This window comes from Gymnoscopelus microlampas (assembly GCF_963454915.1).
Source record: "Gymnoscopelus microlampas genome assembly, chromosome: 20".
Lineage (NCBI taxonomy): Eukaryota > Metazoa > Chordata > Actinopteri > Myctophiformes > Myctophidae > Gymnoscopelus > Gymnoscopelus microlampas.
Genome location: NC_139957.1, coordinates 33,796,857 through 33,824,496, shown reverse-complemented (window position 1 = coordinate 33,824,496; position 27,640 = coordinate 33,796,857). Strand labels below are relative to the sequence as shown.

The window sequence follows — 27,640 nt, the reverse complement described above, 5'->3', positions numbered from 1 at the left end:
GTAGAACTAAAAGACAAGTCATTTTATGTTTGGTTGCGCTCGGGTGTTGCGCTCTGAAAATAGCCGATCTACAAGCTCACAACGTGTCGTGCTGCAACACGTTGTGAGTTTGTACATCGGCTATTTTCAGCATGCAACCAAGTGTAAAATCAGCCATTACGACACCATCAAGGCACCGCCAAAATACATTATTGTCAATCAAATCAACTGTAGATTTAGTTGACTAAAATCTTATGATATGTATAGTCGACTAAAACTACACTAACACGTTTCAGATTACTAAAATATCACTATAAACTAAATACAATTTTATTCAAAAGACTATGACTAAATAAAACCAAAGAAATGCTGTCAAAATTAACACTGGTTCACACACACTGTCACACTTTCCCACAGCTACAGGCCAGGCCAGCCAGGTGACAGGACAGGGTGTCAGGGCACGTGTTCAGCAGCAACACAAGGAAGGACAATGGCTTTAAGCATGAGCCTCCATGAGCCCAGTTTATACTCTGCCATAGTCTTGTTTTAATTACTTACAGTAATTAAGCCCTATTCAAATTTGCGAGGGGGAAAAATAAAATAAAAATAAAACAGCTACGTCTGTGATGAGGTCACAATGCGTCACTTATCATGACCATTTAAAAATAAATCGTGAAATCTTGTGAAAATGTTTGGAAATTGTTGCCAATAATGACATGGCCAAAAAGTGACATCAGGTTGAAAGTGGTTAATAAGAAGTCAACTCCAATAATAATGATGGCACTTATTGTTTGACAGTCTGCTGTTTCAGGTTGTACATTTCCCACCTAGCCTGACACTCAGCCTGAATTTTAATTTAGTTTCACTCCAGAATAATACATACTATTTCCCACCCATTTACTTTTATTTCATTAAGGCTGTAACATGTTTTTATTGATTTGTATACAGTGCCATGTTTTCTCATGTGATATAGAATGGGATATAAGACTAATTATTGTGATGTTATCCTTCATCACTTAAACCATAATCGTCTCTGTCGGGTGGAAACTTCACATGTCCACAACTGTTACTTTCAGGATTCATATTCAAAGGAATTAAAGCAGATCTAAAAACGCATCGCTTCGCATTTTGAGCTTGTGGATCTGCTACTTTTGATGCTTTTGTGTGACGCTGTACTATGATCAAATAGGGCGTTAATTTACACAAAAAAAAACGAAAAACACGCTAGGGCAGGGGTCGGCAATAGTATTTTTGAAAAATATTTTTTGATTTTTTTTTTGGGGGGAGGGATTTTATTTTTATACAGTATCAGACCGATATCTATTATATCCAAATACAGAAAGATACAGTATGAATGATTTACTGAAAAGTGTTATAAAAAAAGTATTAAAAATTAATGTTAAAATAATTATAAATACTTATTTCATAGAACCTGAACCCACTTTTGAAATCATGCACTCATAAACACGATGCATTTTAAAGGATTTATAACATTTTATAGCTAGATTAGAGGAAAATGAAGAAGAAAAAAAAAATCACCAGAAAAATCGCCTGTGCTGATATTTAAACCGGAAAAAATGTTGATTTATATTGGTCAAACAGAACCGAATTAGACCCAAATTAGACCCGAATTAGACCGAGTTAGACCCGAATTAGACCAGAAAAATGTTGCGCCCGCACGCGACCTGTAAGACCTGTATTCACTCATATACATTGTTGGCAGACTGTTGATAGACTGTACTGTACATACAGTACTGTGTATTACCCAGATAGTCACTGTTGAAGGCCTGTTAACACTATGCTGTACAGTATTCACTCAGAGACCCAGTACAGATGTCTCATAAAGTAACTATTTTATTTAATCTTTATTAAAAAATGTGTACGCCGTGGCTCCGACAGTATAGGGCGAACTGTCTAGTGTCTAGAACAGGGGTCTTCAACGTTTTCAGGCCAAGGACCCCCTAGCTGAGAGAGAGATGAAGCAGGGACCCCCTACTCTATATTGTATAAAATTGTGTTTCAGATTAAAGTTTTTTTTTACTTATTCTGCTTTTTTTCCCTCTACACATATAGCCTATTTGCCAAAAATAGCCGATCTACAGGCTCTCAACGCCTCGCAGCGTGAGGCGTTGAGAGCTTGTAGATCTGCTATTTTTGGCTAATGTTCCCCTCAGAAAAGGAATTCTAGGGTTCAAGTGGTTAATGTAAAAAAAAAATCCTCACAAAGATTTGGCGGACCCCCTATAGTAGCTCTGAGGACCCCCTAGGGGTCCCGGACCCCCTGTTGAAGACCCCTGGTCTAGAAGATGCTCTGTGTGTGCGTGTGCGTGTGTGTGTGCGTGTGCGTGTGCGTGTGCGTGTGCGTGTCTGGCAAACCACTGGACCGAATTTCTTGTGGTATAGTAAAGTACCGATGTCATAGTAGTACTGACGTCATAGGCTGTTCCACATGACATCCGAGATCCACAGCGGTATTAGACCCTGTTTTGTTCTTATCTATCTTGAGTTGGTCCTTGACTCTGACTTTTATCTATTACTAAAATAGTTTCACTTTTACTGCTGAATCCCCCCCCCCCAAGGATCAATAACCATTTATTTTAATGTTTAATGTGAGGAAAGCAGCTCCACACTGCACCACTATAGGCACTGCATTGCTACAGTACTGCTTTCACAACAACAACAACAAATGCCTCAGAATTACATGACTGTCAGAATTAGCCACTTAAACCCTTTATACTTAGTTGACCAGTGTCCCAATAGGCCTTCTACTTATTACATATATTTTTTCACCGAATGTTCACCCCAGAATAGCGACGTTATGTCTGGTTTCCACTGAGCTTTGCATGATGTCCGTAATTGCATTTAGTCCATTCAATTCTATGGGAACCTCCATGATCTCCGATGTCCTCGTTCTGTTAGGTTTTTTTTTCCTGTGCGGCATTTTTCTCGAGTATGTTAAACTTTTTGTAACTTTTGTAACTTTTTGTAACAGATTTCAAGAAGCTCGTAAGCATGTGTTCCAGGAATTAAGCAGAAGATGCCATTTCCTTCGATTCAGTTCCTTGACTGTGTGAACAATAACATCAAACACATTTGATTTGCTTTTCTGGGTGTACTCAGTTGCACTTTCTATTCATTACAAATGATCGCTTCCGTTCCATCCGTAAAATGAATGCATTTCCTCGCGCTGAACGCTAGAGGGAATAATGCGTATATTCCACGGATATCACGCAGAGCGTTGTGGAAACCAGGCTTTAGGGGTCATGTGGTTAAGAAAGATTGAACGTCTTCAAAAAACGATTTAAAAAAAAAAACGTAGCCGGATGCTCCGTTAACCCCGTTCGGACGGGGCACAGCGCTAAGGCTACGGAACCACACCAAACACTTAGCACTGACATCAGCGCCGTGCGATGCCATGCGTTGCCCGAGGCGGGCATACTGTACAGTTGGTGCACACGATGGGATGACTGGCGGTGCAGTGCCACCCGGAGGCTCTCGGTGGATACTGTAATATTGAAGCGCTTTAATGGCAATGTGCATGGGATTAAAGCAAAGACAAATCTCACGATGGACTGGAGAGTTTTGTTAGGCCAAGTCAAGTTCCAATCTGTGATTTTGACAGCGTGAAAGGTATACACCAGCGCTGTTTCCTCACAATATGTAGAATTGTGATGTTTAGATATTATCGTTCTAAACCTATGTTCTTGTTGTTGCCAGATTGAGGCTTTGACATTTGCTTTTATGAAATATCCAAGACCATTAGGGCTTCATGGGAGATGCTTCTGAACATGTATTCTGTTGCTAGTTTGACCCATTCTAATACTATTTCATCCATTCAATCCGGGGAACGCATCTCGTGTCATTTTAGATTTCTTTGCTATTTTTGAATGGCCAAAGAAATCTAAAATGACACGAGATGCGTTCCCGGACTGAATGCGTTAATCTGATAAAAATGACAATCAGCCACGACAACACAAAAGCGGCAGGGGTCAAAAGGCCTGGCGATTTGCGGAACGTTACAGTGGATAATCTACATCCTGGCACCGTGGGATGAGACGAGTACTTACTGCAAGGTCCTGCACTAGCTTCTCTTCAAAAGAGTACTCCTCTGCCTCTATCCATATTCTCTGATAGGCCAGGAGGAAGAGATTAATAGAGCGATGCCTGGGGAAGGGAGCGAGAGGAGATTAAAGCTGTGTTAGTTAGTTAGGAGCCCAAGGAAAGTAGTTAATGCCCGGTTAGTATAGAGCACCGGCCATGTCCAACTGGTCACCATGAACAATGGTTCTCAAACTTTTTCATGTCAAGGACCTTCAAAATTATAGTATAGGCCGCGGACCCCCATCTGAAAAGATTTGTGCCCGCTGATGCATATCTAACTGGGGGTTTTGGACATTAAAAAGATTGCAAATCAATGTATTACACTACTGCAACAACCCTGATACAATTAGCTTATATCAGAATCAGTTTATTTGCAGTGGTTTCCAACTAAATGATTGATTAGCTAGGAACCAAAAGAACCCTTACAGGTCTGTTAACTCTGACAGTGTACAAATGGAAGCAAATTGAACCTTAAGGGTCCATTTGGTTCCATTTGTACACTCTCAAAGTTATGGGGGACCGAGGCCTAAAGACCCATTAAAACCGGGAAATAATTTTATATTTTTGCGTTGGGTATTCAAAAATAACATATAAAAAGATATACATACAAGCTCACAGCGCGGCACTTCGTGCCGAGCTTGTACATCTAGTACATTTAGATTTTTTTTAAACATCTTGAAAGTGTGAGAACAACTGATTTAGAAGGCCTCAGGTCTAAATGGGTTAATGCATACCAAACCGAGGGTCCTTGAAATTAAAACTTTTGAGAACCACTGGTTTATTAGCAGATCGAGTATTATGTTCACATACAAGGACAATGACCAGCGGAACTACCAGTGGAAGCATTGAATTAGCGTTAACAGTTGTAGCACAGACTGTGGCTGGAGAAGGGGGTTGGGGGTTGGGGGGGGGGTATGGGAGCTCATACAAACAGGTCAGCGTTCCATTACCGTCAGCATGGAGAGCAGACTGTCATAGTCTGTGTTCTCATGCATTGCCTCCAGCCACATAGGTCGGTAGGCTTTCAGGAAGTAATTATTAGTTGTGTGCCTGAGGGGGACGAGGTACAATATATATATATATATATATATTAGGGCCACAACAATCCATCATTTTCTTAGTTATTGTTCGATCGATTACTGTTTTGATTAATCGAATAATTGAGAAGTGCTGTTATACTGTATATCATTTTTATAATCGATTCAATCGATCAAGTGAGTTCGATAAACTGTTGCATCCCTAATATAAATATATGTGTACATATAATGTGGCGTTCAGAGAGAGAAAGATAAACAACAACAACAACAGTCTAAATAGAGATAAAAAAAGAGACAAATGACAGATTTTATACATTCCTACCACTCACAGAGACAATAGAAAGTGTGAGAATGAGAGAACAGCCCACAACCATCCCACAAACTAAAATCTAAAAAACATGATTCATTTTTTGCAAACAAACACAACATCTAAAATCTAAAAGGATGCTGTATTGTGTGCACTGTAAGCTAATCCATGAATTATCAATCATTTTTCATAATTACTAGTTCTGTGTCACAAGCAGAAGCAAAAAGGACCACAGTCACTGATGAGTCACACAGCGTGGGCAACAACATTAATCATTAAAACCTTCTACTATTGGTACTTGGTCTGCAGTTGTTTACTCAAGCCACAAATAGACGATCTACAGGCTCACAGCACGTCACTGTGCCACGTTGTGAGTTTATATATCGGCTTTTCCTGGCAAATGGTCCCCCCGAATAGGTGCCACATCAGGTTCAATAACCCCCCCAGGTCTGCCTTCATAATTGTTTTCTTCCCTACTGTCTCTCTCTGCCCGGCCTCCCTGTGATTGAGTTACAGAGCAGTGGGCCATGAAATTGCTACTGTGCTCTTTTTCAATTCCTTTAATAACGGCCGCAGGGCAGCCATTTTGTCCTACAGATTGGGGGAGGGATGCTGCACATTAACGCAGGGTCAGAAGAGGGTGGGCGAAGAGGAATGAGATTGGTGAGGCTCGGAGAGGAGGCCGCACAGCGCGGGTAATTGGCCAAGAAACACAAAGGAGACACAAGGAGCACTTTTCATGTCAACCCTATCGTCCTACTAATGCTCATAATGAGATGGCACAATGTCCGCCTACCCACCCTGCGTCTCATTGGTGTGCTGTGGACGGTTCAGAAACCTGCCTACCAATGACAGAATCGATGGGGATTCCAAGCTTATAGAAACTACAGCCTTTCTCTTCCTGGGAAAGTTAGCATGATGAAATAGAAACCATTGTTACTGCATTAATTAAATACAAAAAAGAAATAAGTTTGAAATCTTGTGTTTGACATTTCCAAACCTACCGACCGATGATGTCACTGGCAGGCAGGTTTCTGAACTGTCCACAGCCCTCCTCTGAGACACAGAGTGAGTGGACAGAAATTATACTGAGGATTAGTGAGGAGCAAGGTAAGCTAAAAAGGAACTTTAATCCATGATCGTTGAATTGCAGGACGTTTTTGTGTTCATGCGGGACAAACATGAAGAGAAATTAGATTTCTTCTCGGGACCCAAACTAGTGAAAACAGCCTATCTACAAGCTCACAACGTTGTGAGCTTGTAGATCTGCTATTTTCATTACTTAAAAAAAGAAAATACGCAATTTCTTTGATTTTATGAATTTCCTTTGAACAATTTTTGACATTTATTTTACATTTCTTCATTTCATTTTTGATAGATGTTTTAGATGTGTATATATTATATAAAAATGACATGGTTTTCTTTAAAACCTTGAAAATGTGGTTTTCATGGTGGTACAATATATAAGAACTTAAAAGTATACTATGTTGGATCCATTGATCGGGGCCGGAACACAATCGATTGATTGATCATTAAAAAAATAAACATGCTCTGAAAACGCTCGCTGCCCAGCGGCCCGAACACTCTCAAGAAACTGATGCCCTGATCCAGGGCTGACCCTGAAAAAAAGGTTGGTGTAATACTGTACCATGACTGGAGACAAAAGGATAGAGTATTACTAGAGTAAATACTAGCGTAAATACAAGAGTATGAAGAGTATTACACAGTAGAGTAATAATACCTGGGCAGGTTGTAGAGAGGAGCCATGCGGAAGCATGCCACCACCGCTCGTTTCCTCTGCTTGGAGAGCAGCTTCTGCCAAACACACTTCTTAGACCTCAACGGCTGCTCCACCTATAACACCACAGACATTAACCCATTAAGACCTGAAGAGGCCCATATTCTGCAATGCTTTCTAAATCAGTAGTGGCGAGCTTGTAGATCTGCTATTTTTTAATAGCCAACGCTTTCCTGGTTTTAATGGGGTTTAAAGGTAGGGTAAGTGATATTGTTTTGGTTAAAACAAAACTTGTTTTTTTGTTAAAAAGTTAAAGCAATATATTCTGATAAGTAGGTGATAATAATGTCAGCCAGTCAAGAGCATTTATCAGGTTCATTTTATAGTGTTCCAGTTCCAGTTTTGTCTGCTCATTTCTTTGTGTCATCACCTCCAATTTCAATTGTTTAAACTGTAAACACTCCTGACTGAGTTCTCTATCCTGATTGGATAAAATTGGTATCCCGACCTGAAAATGCATTTTCTGTTTAATAAAGAGCTCGAGCGACAGGGAGACTCCTGTTACTGAACAAACATACTATACTGTCGCATCTATCTGAATATAGAGCTTACTTTAACCAAAGAAAATCAGTTATTTATTATACCCTATTTTATACTATAATAGCCGACCTACGATGTGTTGTGAATTCTCTTTTTACATTTAGTTTTTGTACTTTCTGCAAATAACGACATGGCCAAAATAAGGATCGGTTTATTAATCAATTATTTTATTGATCACTTTTTTTTTTTACACATAATTGATTAAATCGATTAGTGTGATTAATTGTCGCACCCCTTGTCAAATCATCATTTTGATACTTCTGTGTGACGCTGTAGTATGATCGAGTACAACGTTAAAATATGGAGATACTGCAGGAGGTTTTTCTTCTCTAACCTGCTCCAGGTTGAAGACGGCAGCAGAGATGCTCTGGATGCGGTCCACCGTCCTCTGGGGGTCAGGGGTCGCGTCCATTCTCACCACCACATCCTTGTACAGGTTGAGCTGCCACTTCACCGCCGGGTCCTCTGACTGGCAGGACACACATATTTTACTTAACTAGAAGTAGTGGAGAAAATCTCAAGTGAAGGTAAAGTACCTCGAATTGTACTTAAAAGGGATATTACACTTTCAAACATGTTTCGTGTCATTTTAATGTCTAATCAGGCTTTTGAGAGCACCACACACAGGTTTTAAGTTGCTTAATTCAGTATTTAGATATTTGATATTCATTTTATCAGACGCCCCCTTCGTATACAAACTTCAAACCCCATTTTAACCATGTTAGATAACACCGTCCTTGCTTCTGGTGACTGATATTGTCCTTCTAATGTGTGAGGAGACCGTGTTTTTTCAATTACTTTTTCATTTCATTTCTTTTATTTTTTCATTTCCCCCAAAAATTATAAACAAATAAATGAAAAAAGTAATTGAAAAAACACAGTCTCCTCACGCATTAGAAGGACAATATCAGTCACCAGAACCGAGAACAGGCGTTTTCAATGTTTTCAATAATGACCCACTCCCCATTGATTATCTCGCTTATTATCATATATTATTATCGCTAGTTACACAGTAGCTTGAATTTCAGCCAGCTTACCTTTACTTGAAGGTGCAGATTTTGCCATATGTGGTCTTTCACCTCGTCATCTGTGTCTTTCTGTTAGACAGTAAGAGGGATCAAATTAATCACCCACCAACTCAGGGCTTCCCAAACGTTTACATCAGTGGCTCTGAAATTCACTGATGGCATTCAGAGCCACACAAGGACTCCAGTAAAGTAATAAATATATCAAAATTGTACTTAATTACAGTACTCGAGTAAATGTACTTTCCCACCACTGGAGATTAAGAGTCTCACCAGAAGGTAGCGAGTCTTGGCCAGGGAGATGAGCTCCTGGTCCCCCGGGGTACACATGTTCAGACCGATGGGCAGCATCTTCTTCAGGGCGGCCACGATGAGGGACGTCTGGATGGAGTAGAACTCCCCACGCTTCTTCTTGTGCTTCCTCTCCTGGTCCTGACCTCCAGACTGAAAAGTACAACAACATGTGTTTTACATCAACTGACGCTTGATGCAACAGAAAGAAGAAGAAGAAGAAAACAAAACACTTGGCAGACTTCAAAGGAGTCTTCTTAAAGGAGCACTTCACCCATTTTCAACCTGTGCGCATATATAAGTAAGTAAATAAGTAGCCTTGGGAACCAATCGTTCCCGAGTCATATGGCCCATATAGAGAAGGAGCCTATCTCCTGTTTCTGTAGCGAGAGGCAGCTTGATGTACAAGTACACCCCTTGGACATGATGTACAAGTACACCCCCTGGACAAGACGCTAGAACTGTATGTCACAGGGACTTGCTGGTTTCTGAACTGACCATAGCCAACCAATGAGGCGCAGAGTGAGTAGACAGAAATTGTATCATATTTATAATGAGCATTAATGAGCCAATTATATGAAGATTAGGTTGAAATACTCCTTTAACTCATTGAGTGCCAGAATTGCCAGAATTATTTCAGAATGATGTTGTCCCAGTGCCACAGTTTTTTTCAAAGTAAAAAAAAAGTGCTTAGGAAGCGAGATACAGCCTTTTTCATTTCTAAGTTAAACAAGGAGTGGATGGAGCTGCACATCTTCAGATGATGATATCTTGGGTTCTGAACATGTTTTAAAAACATGTTTTTGTTTTTTTACTATTTTTTCAAAAACACGTCAAACACGTCATTGGCACGTTGAGCCATAGCGGTAAAAACTCGTGAAACACGTTAATGGCACTCAATGAGTTAAGGTAAAAAAAAGAAAAAGAAGGGTGTTTATTTGTGAATAACAGTGAGCCAAAGTTCTTCCTAAAGGTTGTTACACACCGGGGCGATTTTTTTGTGCGAATAATGCGTTTTTTTTCTAAACCTTATAAAGTCAATGGCTCCGTACATGGAGCGAAAAAGCGAAAAAGCGAAGCGAAAAAGCGTCTTTTAATTATTCGGAACGAGTCCGAATTTTGCGTATATTCGCTATATTCGCCGGTATGTAAGGACCTTAAGACTTGTTAACACTAGATAGCACTTGGTAGCACTTGACAGACATCAAAAGAGTCTCCTTGCCCACATGAACCCTAGCATCCCTATTCTGGGGGGAACATTCTACAAGCTTTACAGTGCCTCTAGAGCAGAAATACAGAGCCGTCCCGGGTCAACTAAGTATTAGCAAAAATAAATAAATGTAAAAGTGTATTTGTTTCTGATTAACAATGAGCCAACGTGCAGGTACCTTGACCTGAGGATGATGGAGTGGTTTACAGGAGCTTATTTCACAGTGGGAGCGTACATACTGAATAAAAGCCAGAGGGAACTGAAGCTTTATTTGTCAACAGTGGCAGACTTTAATGTTCACCGCTGAAGCGTTCAGCTGGCCCAGGAATTAGAAGACGACTTAAGGGAAATTAATTCTACTTTGCTTTGTACACATACTCCCGTGTGAGCGTGCGTGCGTGCGTGTGCACACACACACACACACACACACACACACACACACACACACACACACACACACACACACACACACACACACACACACACAAACGTTGCCTTGTACAGTATAAACATGGAGATGGCTTGCAGGAGCTGCCAGGGCAGTATGCTGTCATCCATCAGCTGCTAACACACTAGCAGTGACATATACTGCATGATCACATGATTTGTCACTGTGCTGTTGGCTTTCATTAGCTGAGATGAGTCATGTTCCAGTTTTATGATGTCATGACATGGTGATGAATGGAGCGTGATGTGACTTATGGATGTAGTAATAGTGCAGTGTTTCCCAGGCACAGGGTTGCGACCCATTTTGGGCCGCGGCCCCATTTTTATGGGGTTGCGAATTGCGGGAAAAAAATCAGGAAAAAATAACATTTTGCTAAATTTCTGAAAATAAATTCTAAATAGATTTTTTCACTATTTTCACTATTTGTGAATTAGGGCTTAAGTGTTTTTGTACATTTGGGTCGAAATTTCTCTTTTGGGCCTCGCTCTGAAAAAAGTTTGAGAACCCTGGTACGGAGTGGGCCAAGCTATTGGCTGCTCTGCTCTGGGGACTGGAGCATTTAAGCCGATCAGCTGTGAGTGTTATTTATCGCAATAAACGATAATAATGATTATCGTCATCCCATCCCTAGTCAGAACACAGAATGACTCATATTACAGTGTATGTGACTGTGGTCTCATTCTGAATGAGACCACATTCACATGCAGTGTAATAATGGGAACCCTTTGTTTGTTTGCTTTTAGGACCAAAACTAACAGATTAACAAACAATCAACAGACGCATCTGCCAGCGCTGGCAAGGGGGATTGATGACACCACAGAATGTTTGCCGTGTGAATATTTGTTGATTGTTCATCAGGGAATGCATGTTAGTTTATTTCTGCTGTGATGTTTGGCTTCTGTAATACATGCACGCACACGGATGGACTTGCTGACTGTGGGTAAGCGTGAGAGAGGTGACTGAAGCCCTGATTTATACTTGGTTGCGCGTTGGTGTTGAGTGCCGTAAACAGCAGATATACAAGCTCACAACGCGTCATGTTCGTGACGCGTTGTGAGCTTGAAGATCTGCTAATTACTGAGCACGACACCGGCACGCAACCAAGTATAACTGAGGCTTTTAGTTTACAGGGGTCCCAGGTGGATAGAGGGCTTTTAACGAGCTGCCAGAGAAATTTAGAGTAAAGCTGCGGAATTAGGAAATAAACTCTGGAATGGTGGAAGCATGAATAAATTCCCTAGTCCCAGCAGTAAGCTCACACATCACCCCACTTTGGCACTTAATGTAAGCTCCAGGATTCTGTCACGTTACACCATCCCTTGGTGGCATAGGGGAATTTATTTAGTTTCTTTTACTTATTCTCCAACACTGTATCGCAAATGTAAAAGGTATGCATGGCTGTCCTCCACTAAAGATATACTATGACTAATAGGAATTTCTATTTGTTGTTTTAATCGTCAAATGTGTGCATGCAGTCGTGGAAAAAAACAGCATTTTCAGGTCGGTAAGGTACATGCTAATGTTGATTTCACAATGGTCTATTGAAAGTTATAGACTAGCAGCATGAAATGATTATATCTAGTGTTGCTAGATGTGCATAGACAAAAGCATTAAAACAAAGTAGCCTAATTATCTAAAAGTCTTGGTCAACTAAGGCCAAACCGATTAATTGATTGATTCATCGATTAGAGGGGGATAGCCCTAGGTATGCACAAGGTCTGTAGTGTAGATGGTGTGGTAAAATTACATTCCAATAAATCCGGTATTTTGACAGCCTGTGCCGAACTTAAACCGCAAACACAGACGTGCGCTCTTCTTTGCCGCCAAAGTCCCCTACCTTGGACATCTTGGTTTTGCTGTCCCCAGTCAAAAATGACAGGTTGTTGATCTCATTCTGGACCACAAAGTTCTGCTCTTCCCTTTTGAAGTTCTGAAACCAGATAAATCAACACAAGCTCTGTTACAGGTCCAGTCCACGACGGCTCCCAGCAGTGGTGGAAAAAGTACTCAAATATTTTACTGAAGTAAAAGTATCAATACTGCAATGTAGAAGTACTCCGTTATAAGTAAAAGTCCGGAATTCAAAATGTACTTGAGTAAAAGTACAAAAGCTTGTAGATCGGCTATTTTCAAATAGCCTAGGTATAAAATAGGGCTAAAGTGGTTAATGTATGTTTTATAATGTAATAATGTATATTGTATATCTGCAAAGTAACTAGTAGCTAAAGTACTTAGTTACTTTTACTCAAGTTTACTTTACACCACTGGCTCCTCAGTTAATCCTAGTTCAGTGGTTCTCAAAGCGGGGTCCAGGGACCCTCAGGGTTCCTTGGGATAGGGGTCCTTGAAATTAAAAGGTTTGAGAACCACTGTTCTAGTTCAACTTGTATGATTAGATTGGGATATTTAAAGATGTGTGACTCACATGTGATTTACACCACAGAATGAAGATCTCTCCCACCATTCTGAAGAGCTCATTGGAGTCAGCGTCTGGCTCCTTCAGCCATCTTGACCTGTAACAGTAAAAAGGGAATGGATGGAATGGTGGAATACATTTAGTTGCTGTCAGGCAGAAACCTTGAATCTCCATGTTTGAAATGTTTATGATTTTTGGTAAATTAATGCCCTAGTTCATCATACCAGAGTGTCACCCAAAAGTAGTGAAAATAGCAGATCTTCAAGATCACAACGTGTCGCATAGTGACACGCTGTAGATTGGCTATTGTCACGTTTTTATTTTTTAATAATAAAAGAAAAAGGTTTTGGACATACGCGTTTTCCACCTGACAGCGACAATTTACCTCTCCTCGTCCTAACAAACATATATAACATATACTTTTACTCCACTACAATTATTTGAAAACTTTAGTTTAGTTACTTTATAGATTTTGATTATTATTAAAAAACATAAATTACCCACTTCAGCATATACATTTCGGCCATTTGAAAATAGGCGATCAACAAGCTCACAATGCGTCGCGATGAAAGCTTGTAGATCTGCTATTTTCAAAATATTTGAAAACCTCAACTGCATAATGAGTACTTTCTACTTTTTGTACTTTACATTTTGAACCAATACTTGTGTACTTTTACTCAAGTAAATTTAGAATTCCAGACTTTAACTTGTAAGAGAGTATTTCTAACAATGTGAATACTTTTTCCACCACTGTCGACGACACAACACACCTGTTGTTGTCCACGTAGCGGATGAGCATGGGGTAGAAGGCGTACAGGTCGCGGCAGAGAACCGCAAACTCGTCCAGGATCAGCAGCTCGGCCTCCTGGGTGTCTCCCTTACAGTCGGCCTTCAGGAGCTCCTCCTCCGTGACCACCTTCACCGTCTTCTTCTTCAGCTTGTCCAGCGTCGGGAGGAACTTGGACCTCAGCAGGTCGGCGCGAGCCTTGCTGATGATTGGCTGCACGTAGACTGCACACAAAACCAACAGAACGAGCCAAAAGGAATCGCAGAGGAAGTCAGATAATACATTTTTCAAAAACATTTGGAAAAATTGCTGCTATTTGGTCCAAGTACCAAGTGACTGCAATTTAGGCAGCTACCGTTGCCTAAATGTACAGTATTCATAATGTTATTGTATTCATACATCCTAACCACTGATAGTAGCCCAGGATTGAATTACATTTTATAGTATTCTTATCGAAGCAATAAGAACTGAAATGGGCCCACGTTTACATAAAACAACTTGGTGATACTTGCAAAGCACTGCCAGGTTTACATAAAACAAGTTGCTACTCACTGTTAAGAAAGCATTTTGTTCGCCTGTCAATTTAATTTGCACAAGATATTTTACAGAGCGGTTATTTTGTATCCTTTCTTGTTCACATCTGCCTTTTATAGCGCCACCAGGAGGCCGACTTACTGTATGTAAAACGCCTCACAACGCGTCGCTTTGCCAAAGGCTGAAGTGGTTAATGTATGTTTTGTAATAATAATCGAAATCTTCAAAGTAACTTAGTAATTAACATTTTCAAATAATTGTAGTGTGGTAAAAGTACAAGATTTTCCTCTGAGATGTAGTGGAGTAGAAGTAAAAGTATTGAAAATTGGAAATACTCCATTAAAGTTAAAAAAAAACATCAAAATGGTACATTTTTACTCAAGTACTGTACTTAGTCACTTTCCATCACTGAGCTTCATCTACAAACAGTGAGCCACGCCCACCTGCGATCCTCTTCATCCAGGAGGCCTCGTCGATGCCCAGGTTGCTGTTCAGTATCTTCAGGATGTTGCCCAGGATGACGCTGAGGTGCTCCGAGGTGACGGTGGTGCAGCAGACGCTGCCCCCACTGGCCGGCTGGTTCTCGGGGCCCCTCTCCCACCAGTAGGACAGGTAGTTGCACAGCATGGGCAGCACCACCTCGATGACGTGCGGCATCTCCGTGTAGCGAGCGCCCGACTCCGCCATGTCGTTGATGTCCTTGATCAGGCCGCCCAGACGCGGGATTTCGGGACACATCTCCTCGACCGTGTCTGGCAGGCCTAGGACTGATAGTGGTGGTGGCCCGAATATTAATAACACATCCTTTTAATTACATTTAACCTATTAAAGCCCGGGAACGCATCTGTGTGTGTTTTTTTCTTTTTTCTTTGGGCTATTTTTTTGTGTGCAAATCTTTGAGTATACTGCATATATTTTCAAAGCAAGCTCATATTTCAAAACAAGCTCATAGCGCGGCACTCTGTGTCGTGCTATGAACTTGTAGATCTGCTATTTTTGAATAGCCAAAGAAATGTAAAATGACAGAGATGTACGTGTTCCCGGATTGAATGGGTTAATTTGCCCCTTTAAATCATTGTTTTCAAGGTGATTGTAATCTAACCCTATCACCAATGTGCCCGCCATAGTATTAGTGACACTTTAGGAAACACTGGCTTCAAAATCATAAAAAATAGGTCCTAGAAGTCATGATTCTCATGATAAGAAAATAATGAAAAGACATGCACATACCAATGTCCAATAATTAACCAAAAACAGCTATTTGGTCTCGGTGAGGTTGATGGATCACAGTGAATGAGGACAAAACAAAGAATATTTACACTATATTTTACAATGTACTGTAGTACTGCTAGGGGTTCTTGAGGTGGTGTCAGGGGGTCTCCAGCTAAATCAGTTAACATAGCATCACATTCTGTTCAACCACTTTAACCCTATAATACATAGGCTATTTGAAAAAACACGCTTACAACGTGGTCGCATCTCTGTGTATCTGCCATTTTCAAAGAAGTCATGAAAAAAAAACATTTTAACAACACAAACCTTGTATGTTTGTGTTTTTTTCAATCGATTAGTCACCCCATGGAGACTTGAATTCAAGGATATTTTTTTTGTTTTCGTCGCATTCCTAAGCCAATAATTCGATGACCAGCGGGCCGGTAGGGAGCGGTTCCGGTAGGAGACACAAAGGAGACTCTCTATGTCTCCTACCGGAACCGCTGCCGGTCATGAAATTATTGGCTTAGAGGAATGCGACAAAAACAAAAACATGAATTCAAGTCTCCATGGGGTGACTAATCAATAGAGGGAAAAAAAAGTAATTTTTGAGGGGGTGAACTATCCCTTTAACACAACATTTATGACTCACTGGCTCGCTCGCGGCCAGACTTGGTGTTGAAGACGGAGCAGGGGTTGTACGGGTTGAGCTGTGGCTCCAGGAAGGCTACGGGCATGGCTGCCGCTAGAGTGGCCAGACACTCCCCTAAGGCTGGCAGCTGTCTGGAGGTCACAGAGAGAGAGAGAGAGAGGACAAGACAAGGCTGCATGGTCACACACTGCATTTCATTAAACCACTTATTTAACCAATTCAATCATTTTAGGTTTGAGCTATATAGCCATTATTTTTTACTTAAGCTATTCAAAAAATAGCAGATATACAAGCTCATAACGCGGCACAGAGTGCCGCGCTATGAGCTTGTAGATCTGCTATTTTTGAAAGATCTTGAACATTTTGTGCAAATCTTTGAATATATATTCTTTAAAGAGAACATTTGTGTAACTCAAATCTTTGCTTCTGGAGGTCCTTGGAACAAAATATTTTACAAATGTTCGCTTTACGAATATATATATTAAAAGATTTGCACACATTTTTACGATTTTTCAAAAATAGCAGATCTACAAGCGCGGCACAGAGTGCCGTGCTATGAGTGCTTGCACAGAAAGAGAAATCTAAAATGCCAGAGATGTGTTCCCAGATTGAATGGGTTAGGACCTGCGGCCGATTCTACAAATGCCTTCTGAACCAGTAGTTCTTTCAAGTACATCTGCTATTTTTGAATAGCCAACGAATACTACTTGAGTTGCAACCGTACTTGGTATGCTCTTTTTTTGGGAGGACATAGACAAATATCTTCACCAAAAATGGCCGATCTAGAAGCTCACAACAAGTCGTCGTGAGCTTGTAGATATAGGCATTTTTTTGGGCAAAAGTTCCCCTTTGAATTGGGGTGCTGGGGTTAAGGAAGCTTCCATACTTTCACACAGCGTTTTAACCTCTCTGAACCTGGCATCCCTATTTTGGGCCAAAGAAATTATACTAATCCAAAAATTATCCCCCCAAAAACAGCAGATCTACAAGCTCACATCGCATTGCACAATGTAAGATTGCTTAAGTGTTTAAATCCAGCGTACCTTTCAACGTAGATGTTCTTCCCAGTGCCCAGTGCATAGAGGCTGGTGAGGATTCGATAACAGGAAACCTGGACATCGTCGACTGCAAAATAAACCAGATAAAAAACAACTTTAAATTATCTTTTTTTTACTTTCAATCTTTTTACTCCATCTTTCTTTGTGTCATTCTTTTAATTCTAATATATTGAGATTTAGCCTAACTAGAAATGGTACCCTAGGGATGTAAACTGTGTCCCCAGGGTAGTGGGTAACCCATGTTTATTATTAATTGTATCTTATTTTTAGTGTCACCTTACTACTTCTTCCGTATCTCTCTATTATCACGTGTACTGTATGTGTCTCATCTGTACTGCGGTAGTGCTGCTGTGACAACTGAATTCCCCCTGGACTGGAGTCAATAAATGTGCAATAAAAATTAAGACAATTTGGAAGAGCAACACAATCGATTACACTGCAATTCACCACATCGTGCAGGGAAGGCACTTTTAGTTCTAACAGCAGCACCTTATCGGCGCCGTCAGGTGGAAACATGTCATGGAAAAAAGAACTATTGTATGTATTATTTCATCACAAGCTCTTGTTAATACGGTAATTTTCATTGGTTAAATGTTTACAAAAACCCACACAGCAAGACTTAACCACTTTCACTTTCAAAATGTTTCATAAATACTGCAGCAGCAGGTCTACAAGCTCACAACAGCACCCTGTGATGCATGTGACAAATAAAACTAACGGCCCCATTCCTTAACGGTTTCCTATAGGAGGTTCCAAATGGACCCTAACAGGTCTGTTAACTCTGAGAGTGAAAAAATGGTTCCATTTGTACGTTATGGTGGTCCTTGAAACGTAAACGTTTTAAAGGGATAGTTCACCCCCAAAATTACTTTTTTTCCCCTATCGATTAGTCACCCCATGGACACTTGAATTCATGGATATTTTTTTATGTTTTTGTCACATTCCTAAGCCAATAATTTGATGACCGGCAGCGGTTTCCGGTAGGAGACACAAAGAGTCTCCTATGTGTCTCCCACCGGAACTGCTGCCTACCGGTCCACTGGGCATCGGAAAAAAAACAAAAAAATATCCATGAATTCAAGTCTCCATGGGGTGACTAATTGATATTTTTTTATTTTTTGAACTATCCCTTTAAAAACCACCGGCATTGTAATTGTATAGCAGACGTGAAGTCCACATGCCAGCCCTGTCAGAGTGATAAAAACCCAGTTCCATAAAACGGTTCCAAATGTGATGGAACCGGTTCCCGGGTTCCTCAATGTCGGATCCGGTTCCTCCGATTCCTCCTCCGGTTCCGGTTCCAGATCCCAACCCTCTAAATTGTGACTCACGGAGCAGGTCGACTCCGAAGTGGTGCTGTGTGATGTGCTCAAACAGAGCGGTGAGGATGGGGAGCAGGGCCACGGTGGTGTAGTTGATGTTCTGAGACACGCCTTTCATCTGCGAGCGTGAGTGGCTGAACTTCCCCAGCTTGAGGTTCTCGAAGGTCTTCTCCAGGTCCTCCGCCGCGTTCTCGAAGAACGTCCTCAGGCCCGCCTTCACCGAGTCCAAGCCCGACTTCATGACCGTCCTGTCGGCGAGGGGTGGGAAAAAAGGACTCAAATTTTGTACTTAAGCGCAAGTGTCAATACTGCAATGTACTGTGGAAACACTGTTACAAGTGAAAAAAGTCCGGTAATCGAAATTTACCTGAGTAAAAAGTACAAAAAAATGTCCCGTTTCACAAGTTATTATATGACATATGTCTAAAATGTATTCAAAATATTTTGAAAGTAGGAGATCTACAAGCTAATAACTCTGATTTCTTACCTAAGTTTGTAGCATTGCCACAATGTAGAAATACTCTGTTACAAGTAAAAGTCCTGTATTCTTACTTTTACTTAATGTAGCAAAAGTAAAAGTAGTCATTATGCAGAATGTGCCATTTCACAAGTTTCAAAATTTGGCAAAAATATTTCGTTGTGAGCTTATAGATCGGCTATTTTCAAATAGGCAAAGTATAAAATTGTGGAGGTATAAAATAGTGGAGTAGATGTATAGAAGCATAAACGAAATGGGGGTAAATGTACTTAACCAATTAGTTACTTTCCGCCACTGATCGCACCACCATATTGACATACCCGACCCCCACTTTATTCACTTAATGAGGTGGATATTTCGATCCTATAGGCGAGGTTTCCGATGTCAGAGCTTTAGAATTATGACACCTCCTAAAGTGTATGAGGGATTAACAAGATCCGTTTGGCCTTCTTCTCATTCTTGTGGGTCACTACTGTTGGTTTAGAAAGCATTGAATGGTTAAGGGATGTATAATCATATATGTTTAATCATATATTTATATGTATTTATATATAGCTTATATATAACAAAAATAGCTGATTCAGAAGCTCAAAACGCGTCGTCGTGAGCTTGTAAATCTGCCATGTTTGGCCAATGTTCCCCCTAGAATAGGGGGAACATTGAAGGGTTCAACATTCATTAGTGAGTTTCCCCATTGTGAAGTCTTGATGAAACCCCAGTAGGAAAGGAGAGGTGAGAAACAAAGCCTGCAGGCATCATCTGCTGCTCCTGTGCGTCAATATAACACACTGTACCACCACGTTGCAGTTGTACCCTCATTATGTGCGAGCTAGATCAACAAACAGAACATTGTTTCTTTGAAGAGCGCTGTTAACCCATTCAATCCGGGAACGCATACGCATATTTTAGATTTCTTTGGGCTATTTTTTTTTAAATCGTGAAAATTTGCGCAAATCTTTGAATATATATATTTGTATATTATTTATATAAGTATTTATAACTCACATTTTTGCTTCTGGAGAGTGTCCGGGAACAAAATATTTTGAGATGGGGGTCCGCGGCCAAATACATATCAGTTTGGGTCACTATATTATAGTAACATACTTTTTTTCAAAAAAGAATTAGGATTTAGAAGACATTTTGTAGAATCCCCAGAAGCTAAGATTTTAGTTAAAAAAAATGCTTTAAAAAAAAATATACCGTAATTTTCGCACTATAAGCCGCACCTGAATATAAGCCGCAGCAGATAAATTGAATGATTTGTACATATATAAGCCGCACTGGACTATAAACCGCGGGTGTAAAATCCCTAGATTTAGGAGGTCCCCTAGTGGCCGTTAGCTATAAAAATCCATAGATAAGCCGCACCGTTATATAAGCCACAGGGTCGAAAAATGGGAAAAAAGTCTCGGCTTATAGTCCGAAATTTACGGTATATATATTCAAAGATTTACACACATTTTCATGATTTTTCAAAAATAGCAGATCTACAGGCTCGTAGCGCGGCACTCGGTGCCGTGCTATGAGCTTGTAGATCTGCTATTTTTCAATAGCCAAAGAAATCAAAAAATGAGGAAAGATTCTTCCCTGGTCTAAATGGGTTAAGCCTCTGTAGCATGCATGTGCACTCTGTTTGTTTTGGGCTCATTTGAATGCCAGAAGCTGCTCTCTTGTTTAATGTCAAAGGTTTCCCAGAAGGCAGCGGAGCAAAAATGTTCATGACGAACGCACTTCCTCTCGAGGACGCTTTACTGAGCTCAAACTCTTTGTTACCTCCAGGCTGGATTCATGCAATTCCTTATTATCAGGCTGCCCCAACACGTCACTAAAGACCATCCGGCTGCTCCAGAATGCTGCTGCATATTTACTGACACTATGAAAAGAGATCATATTTCCCCTACTTTATACTGTAGCTTCTCTGCTCTGTGGCTCCCAATAGAATACAGAATGGAATTTAAAATCCCTCTCCTCACATGCAAAGCCCTTTAACACATATACTGCCAATCCCGAGATATCTCGGGACATTAAATCCACCTGTTACCTGCGTATCCCGAGATATCTCGGGATCGTCTTTTTATGTGGTTTAATAACGAAAACAAATTTTTTTGGTACCATCCTTGATTTTTTTTTTTTTCCCATGACGCTTCCGACCCATCCTATGAGAAAATTTCCGATGACCGTTTCCGGTTCGTTTTTTATCTTGAAAAAACAGTTTTTCCCTGGTTTTGGCTAAAGATCATGGTTTTCACACGGTTTAAAAAACGAATGGTAAGCTCCGGTTGTATTTTCTTTTCTTTGATCGACGAACGGTTATCCTCTTTGTGTTTAAAAACGATCTGATAGCCGATCGGAGGCTAAGCTAATCTAAGATGGCCGGTGGGGAAACGTCACAGCCACGTCACAGCCAAACGGATATGACGTTTGCAGCCTCTTTGGGCCGCTGATTCCACAGAAGAAGAAAAAGTAAAAAAAGTGTAAACATTATGAGGGCTCGTACGGCCGTCGTTGCTGTTTATAAACACCATCCGATCGCGGATTTTAATGGATATAATTTTTTTGTGAACGGTTCAAAAGGCTATAAAACTCAAAAACGCTGGCAGTGGGTGAGTACCTTATGAATAAACTCTGGCAGGGAATGTGTTAATGGTCAGGCATCTGTATGTTAAAGAGCTCATTGCACCCTATTACCCCAGAACACAGTGCTCACAGAATACAGGCCTACTAGAGGTTTCCTATAGGATCTCCAAAAGTAGAATGAGAGGCAGAGCCTTCAACTATCAGTCTCCTCATCCAGTGGAAACATCTCCCAGTTATGTTCAGGGAGGCTGACTAACACCCTTTCTATATTTAAGAAAAGGCTTTCCTTTCCTTTTTGATAAAGCTTATCGTCTCTGTCGGGTGAAACCTACAAGAACTGTTACTTTTCAGGATTCAAATAAAAACAATTGCAAAAGTAGCAGATCTACAAGCTCAATACGCGCTGCGCCGCGTTTCGAGCTTGTGGATCTGCTACTTTTGATGCTTTTGTGTGATCAAGTAGGGACGTTCATTTACGAAAAAACACAAAAAGTTAGAATATGGAGATAGGAGGTTTCTGCCCGACAGCAATGTTATACAGCATTTATAGGGCTGGCACTGCAGGCTTGCCTATAGGACAAGCCCTCAGTTATACTGCTGTACTGCTGTAGGCTCAGGCTGCTGGGTGACTGACTCCTGCTCTCCTTCTCCGTCTGGACGCATTCATTCATCATGTCCCATCAATGCACCTTACTAGCTGGACTTGCTGCCCAGATTTTTGTGTTGTTTCCATTGTTCATGATTATGGAGGGCTTCCATGGATTATGGCTGTGGACTGTTATTATAGTTGCTGTGCGTCTGTCTCTCTCTCTCCCCCTCTCTCTCTCTCTCCAACTGGTGAAGGCAGATGGCCGCCCACCCAAGGCCAGGTTCTGTTTGAGGTTTCTTTCCGTTAAAAGGGAGTTTTGGATAAAATATGAATTGGCCTCTGAATCAATTCCACCTGGAACACAATCTACTGTATTTATTTTGGCAGCATCGCTTTCGTTTGATGGTCTTTATATTTGTATTTGAATGTGTTTGTGTGTGTGTTGTCGACAGAGTGGTTCCCACCTGGTGTCCAAGGTGTGAGCCAGGATATGGAGACAGCTCACCATGGTGGTGGAGTCACTCCCTGAAAAAGACCCACAAGCCCCACAATGTCAGCCACCAGACGATGTCAGCCACCAGACGCACCAACAACACGCCACTGGCCGACAGTGGTGGAAAAAAGTACTCACATTTTCTACTTAAGTAAAAGTATCAAAAGGCCCGTGTTCAAAATGTTACTTGAGTAAAAGTATTGGCATCAAAATATACTTAAAGTACCAAAAGTAAAAGTACTAAAATCTACAAGCTCATCTACAAGCCGATCTACAAGCTCGCGACGCGTTGTGAGCTTGTACATCTGCTATTTTCAAACAGCCTATATATAAAACAGGGCTAAAGTGGTTAATGTATGTTTTATAATATAATAATTTATACCTGCAAAGTAACCAGAAACTAAAGGTTACAAATAATTGTAATGGAGTAAAAGTACAATATTTGCCTCTGAGATGAAGTGGAGTAGAAGTAAAGGTATTGAAGTAAAAGTACCTCAAAATTGTACTTAAGTGCAGTACTTGAGTAAATGTAATAAGATACTTTACACCACTGCCAACAACTCGCCACTGGCCGACACCATGGCACACACCCGAGTCATTATGCACACACACACACACAAACGCACACAAGCACACACAAGCCGGGAAAAAGAGCTGCTTCTAATCAGCTTACCAAACAGGGAAATCCTGTGTCTGACAAGAGCTGCCAATTTACAGAAGAGGCTGTGAGAGAGACGGGTGGCAAAGGAGAGAAGAGAAGAAGAGATCACAGTGAGTATAGATTCAGGGGGGAAAGGTAGAACAAGAAGGTATGGAGCAAAGCTATAGCAAGATGTTGTATAACTCAGTGGTTCTCAAAGTGGGGTCCTTGGGGGGCGGGGGGGTTCATTTGTTAATACAGCATCACAATAGTTTTAACCACTTTATCCATTTACACGTTAGCAGATCTACAAGCTCACAGCATGTCACTTAGTGCCGCACTGTGAGCTTGTATATCTGCTATTTTTATTTTTTTACACATACATCTTCTCTTCTGGGCGGTCCCTGTGGCTCAAAACCTTTTCAGATGGGGGTCCGTGACCAAATACAATTTGGGGGTCCTTAACCCATTAAGACCTGTGTCATTTTTAGATAAAGCATTATTTTACACTTTGGGCTATTCAAAAACAGCAGATATACAAGCTCATAGCGCGGCACCGAGTGCCGCGCTATGAGCTTGTAGATCTGCTATTTTTGAAAAATCGTGAAAATGTGTGCAAATCTTTGAATATATATATTTTTAAAGCGAACATTTTTAACTCAAATCTTTGCTTCTGGGGGTCCCTGGAACAAAATATTTTGAGGGGGACCGCGGCCAAATACATATCATTTTAGGGGTCCTTGACATGAAAAAGATTGAGCACCACTGATATAGAAACATGCGTTTTTCAGAAAACTGCTGAGATTTAGGAGACATGTAGAATCGGCTTCAGGTCTCAATGGGTTCATTGGCACGAGAAAGTTTGAGAACCACTGGCCTAATGCATACTGGGGGGGCGGGGGGGGGTTGAGAATCAGTGCGTTTCAGTACAGGCTGATGTGACAGAGCAGAACATGTGTACAATAAATACCTGGTGACCATCTCCTTCTCTTTGTTGGAGGAGTAACCGCTGCTGCTCAGGTTCTTCACTGGAGACGAGAGGAAGTACAGCGAGTGGTTCTTGAAGTACTGGTCGATGAGGGGGAGGAGGACCTGAAAGGAGGACAGTCATCAAACCTCTTATCTCCATATTATGACTTTTTTGTTTGGTAAATTAACGGCCTACGTGATCCTACTAGAGCGTCACTCAAAAGCCTCAAAAGTAGCAGATTCACAAGCTCGAAGCGAGGTGCGTTTCGAGCTTGTAGATCTGCTACTTTTGCTATTTTTTTATTTGAATGCTGAAAAGTAACGGTTTTGGACATAACGAGGTTTCCACCCCACAGAGACGATATATGCTGATCATGATATTTGACAGCACCCGTCTGTGTATAATATGTACATAATACATGTGATGCAGTACTTGACGTACTTACTTTGGCAAAGAATTTGATTTCCCGCTCGTGAGGTGACCTGTCTGTTTTCCCACTAGCAGCCATGGCCTCTGGAATAACAATGTTGAGCTGAAGATTATATTGTTATTAAATATGCTACTATATATTGAAGAAACCTCTGTCCGTCAGTCAGTCTGTCTGGGCCTCATTTTTCTCCCTCAATGGATTGAGCAATTGATCTGAACTTGCACATATGGCCATTGACCATTAGCACGAGGAAGCCCGTTTTTCACTTTCCCCAAATTTAAGCTGCTTATTAGCGTTTTTGACACAAAACATCAGAGATTGCATGCAGATTGACACGTGCAATGTTTGAATGAACGTTGTGTTATTACTTAACACAAAATAGCTAGCTGAAACAACGTAAATATGGACTCATATCATGACCGAAAACACACACACACACGGCCAAATACAAGACAATTTGGAGGCCCTTGACATGGAAAAGAGAACCACTGCTGTAGTCATGCGCGGTGGATGGTTCACTTCTTACCCAGGTGGGCGATGAACTCCTGGGCAGAGTCCACATACTTCAGCAGCTTCTTGAGGAACTTATAGGCGAACCTCTTCTCCATGGACGAGGCGTCCTGCTCCATATCCTTCTGACCTCTGCAACACACACACACGCACGCACGCACGCACGCACGCACACACACACACACACACACACACACACACACACACACACACACACACACACACACACACACACACACACACACACACACACACACACACACACACACACACACACACACACACACACACACACACACACACAATTTCAAACGTGAGACGCAGAAGGCGATAATTAATATTGATGTTATATTATCATTCAAATCTTAGTGTTTTGGCCGATTATTTGGGGTCCCGCTCGCAACACCCTCCCGGCCCACCAGGTTCGGAATCACTGCTTTAAAATCTCAACAGTGTCCTTCAAAATCCTTGCATCATCCAAGGTGGCATTACAGAAATTAAAGGTAGGGTAAGTGATTTGCTTTGGTTAAAATAAGTGTTAAATAGCTCTATATTCTGATAGTACTCATTGCTATAGAGTGTTTGTTCAGTATTAGGAGTCTCCTTGTCTCTCCAGCTCTTTATTAAACAGAAAATGCATTTTCGTTTTAGTTTCAGTTTCATTTCCAATTTTATCCAACCAGGACAGATAACTCAATCAGGATATAGATTAAACAAGTGAAATTGGAAGTGATGACACTAAGAAATGAGCAGACAAAATTGGAACTGGAACACTATACAATTTAAGCTTAAAAATGGGTACTTTCTCCTGATTGGCTGAGATTTTGACACCTACCGAAAAATGTATTTTCTGTTTATTAAAGAGCTGGAGAGACATGGAGACTCCTGTCACTGAAAAAACACTCTATAGCAATGATTACTATCAGAATATAGTATTTTAACCTTTTAACAAAATACTTTTTGTTTTAACCAAACAATATCACTTACCCTACCTTTAAGACAGCCTGGCAGAGAACAGCTTGACACTTTTCCTATTTCCGTTTTCTTTTTACTTTTTGACATGCCAGTTCCCAGTTGGTTTGGATCGCAGCCAAAAGCCCCGAAAACAATTTCTGCATGTGGATGATAATGTCACCCATCACCTTCAAATGACACCAAAACAACAAGACACACGAGAGCCGTCAGTGTGACACCGAGGAAATAATCCACCAGGGACAACAGACAGCCTGTGTGTGAGTGTCTGTGTGTGTGTCTATGTCTGTCTGTCTGTCTGTCTGTCTGTCTGTCTGTCTGTCTGTCTGTCTGTCTGTCTGTCTGTCTGTCTGTCTGTCTGTCTGTCTGTCTGTCTGTCTGGACCTTAATGTCCCCCCAAGTATAGTAGAATTTGAGAAAAAGACATTGCGGGCACAATTTTCCTGGTCCTCACAAGAGCAAAGGTTGTTTTTTATGGTTAAAAATGTTTTAGTTTTTTAATTTAGGCTTGTACAATAATTAGGAAACGTTTTAGATTGGTTTTAGGATTAGCCGAGGTTAGGTTTAGGGGTTGGGGTTCGAGTTATACCTGATTTACAATTAGTTGCAATACGGTGGTGTGCACCGTATTGCAGTGTGAGCTTGTAAATCTGCTATTTACAATTGCAGATCGGCTATTTTCTGTGGACAACACCTTAGGGTAGGGGTTAAGAAATGGCAAAACAGTTTTTGGGGGGGCGCCAATTTTATAAATATAAACTTTCGATGCCCTCACAAGCATAATGATATCAACATAATGTGTGTGTGTGTGCTGTGCGTGCTGACCTTGTGATGGCGTAGCCATTGATTTGCAGGAAGCGGAACAGGTCCTGGGCCTTCTCTCGGTCGCGGAACTTCTCCTTGCCCGTCAGCGTGTCGTAGGGAACCAGCAGTGGATGTGTTCCCCCACCTGGAGGCCACAGAACCAGAACCAGAACCACATGCGGTCCAAATGGTGAGTAATAGTCTGTGAGCCATGACTGTCTGCTGTCTGTGCCTGTGCAACAGCAGATGGCTAGATGGGCGTGGCTCCACACCTCATCTGAGGCCACACACACACGCGAATACACACAGACACACTGACAGATGCTCTCTTTGTCTCCCTTTCTCAGTCTATTATTATTCTCTTGCTCTGTTCTGTGTGTAGCGTGTGTGTGTGTGTGTGTGTGTGTGTGTGTGTGTGTGTGTGTGTGTGTGTGTGTGTGTGTGTGTGTGTGTGTGTGTG

At 41.1% G+C, this 27,640-nt stretch overlaps 1 protein-coding gene across 1 annotated transcript in view; it reads right to left on the bottom strand.

The window, feature by feature from the left end:
* LOC311036625 (ryanodine receptor 3) overlaps positions 1 to 27,640 on the bottom strand; it is a gene marked incomplete at its 5' end in the record, with an annotated part of 257,158 nt that overhangs the window by 46,683 nt on the left and 182,835 nt on the right. Inside the window, 18 exons of the mRNA XM_084045450.1 lie at positions 4,047 to 4,143; positions 7,166 to 7,278; positions 8,097 to 8,231; positions 8,800 to 8,859; positions 9,061 to 9,231; positions 12,574 to 12,666; positions 13,162 to 13,249; positions 13,923 to 14,163; positions 14,917 to 15,240; positions 16,338 to 16,468; positions 17,381 to 17,462; positions 18,727 to 18,965; positions 22,826 to 22,886; positions 23,528 to 23,577; positions 24,465 to 24,586; positions 24,910 to 24,977; positions 25,421 to 25,536; positions 27,202 to 27,325. Of these exons, the coding sequence (XP_083901576.1) occupies positions 4,047 to 4,143; positions 7,166 to 7,278; positions 8,097 to 8,231; positions 8,800 to 8,859; positions 9,061 to 9,231; positions 12,574 to 12,666; positions 13,162 to 13,249; positions 13,923 to 14,163; positions 14,917 to 15,240; positions 16,338 to 16,468; positions 17,381 to 17,462; positions 18,727 to 18,965; positions 22,826 to 22,886; positions 23,528 to 23,577; positions 24,465 to 24,586; positions 24,910 to 24,977; positions 25,421 to 25,536; positions 27,202 to 27,325 (2,315 nt within the window). The remainder of the gene's footprint in view (positions 1 to 4,046; positions 4,144 to 7,165; positions 7,279 to 8,096; positions 8,232 to 8,799; positions 8,860 to 9,060; positions 9,232 to 12,573; positions 12,667 to 13,161; positions 13,250 to 13,922; positions 14,164 to 14,916; positions 15,241 to 16,337; positions 16,469 to 17,380; positions 17,463 to 18,726; positions 18,966 to 22,825; positions 22,887 to 23,527; positions 23,578 to 24,464; positions 24,587 to 24,909; positions 24,978 to 25,420; positions 25,537 to 27,201; positions 27,326 to 27,640) is intronic.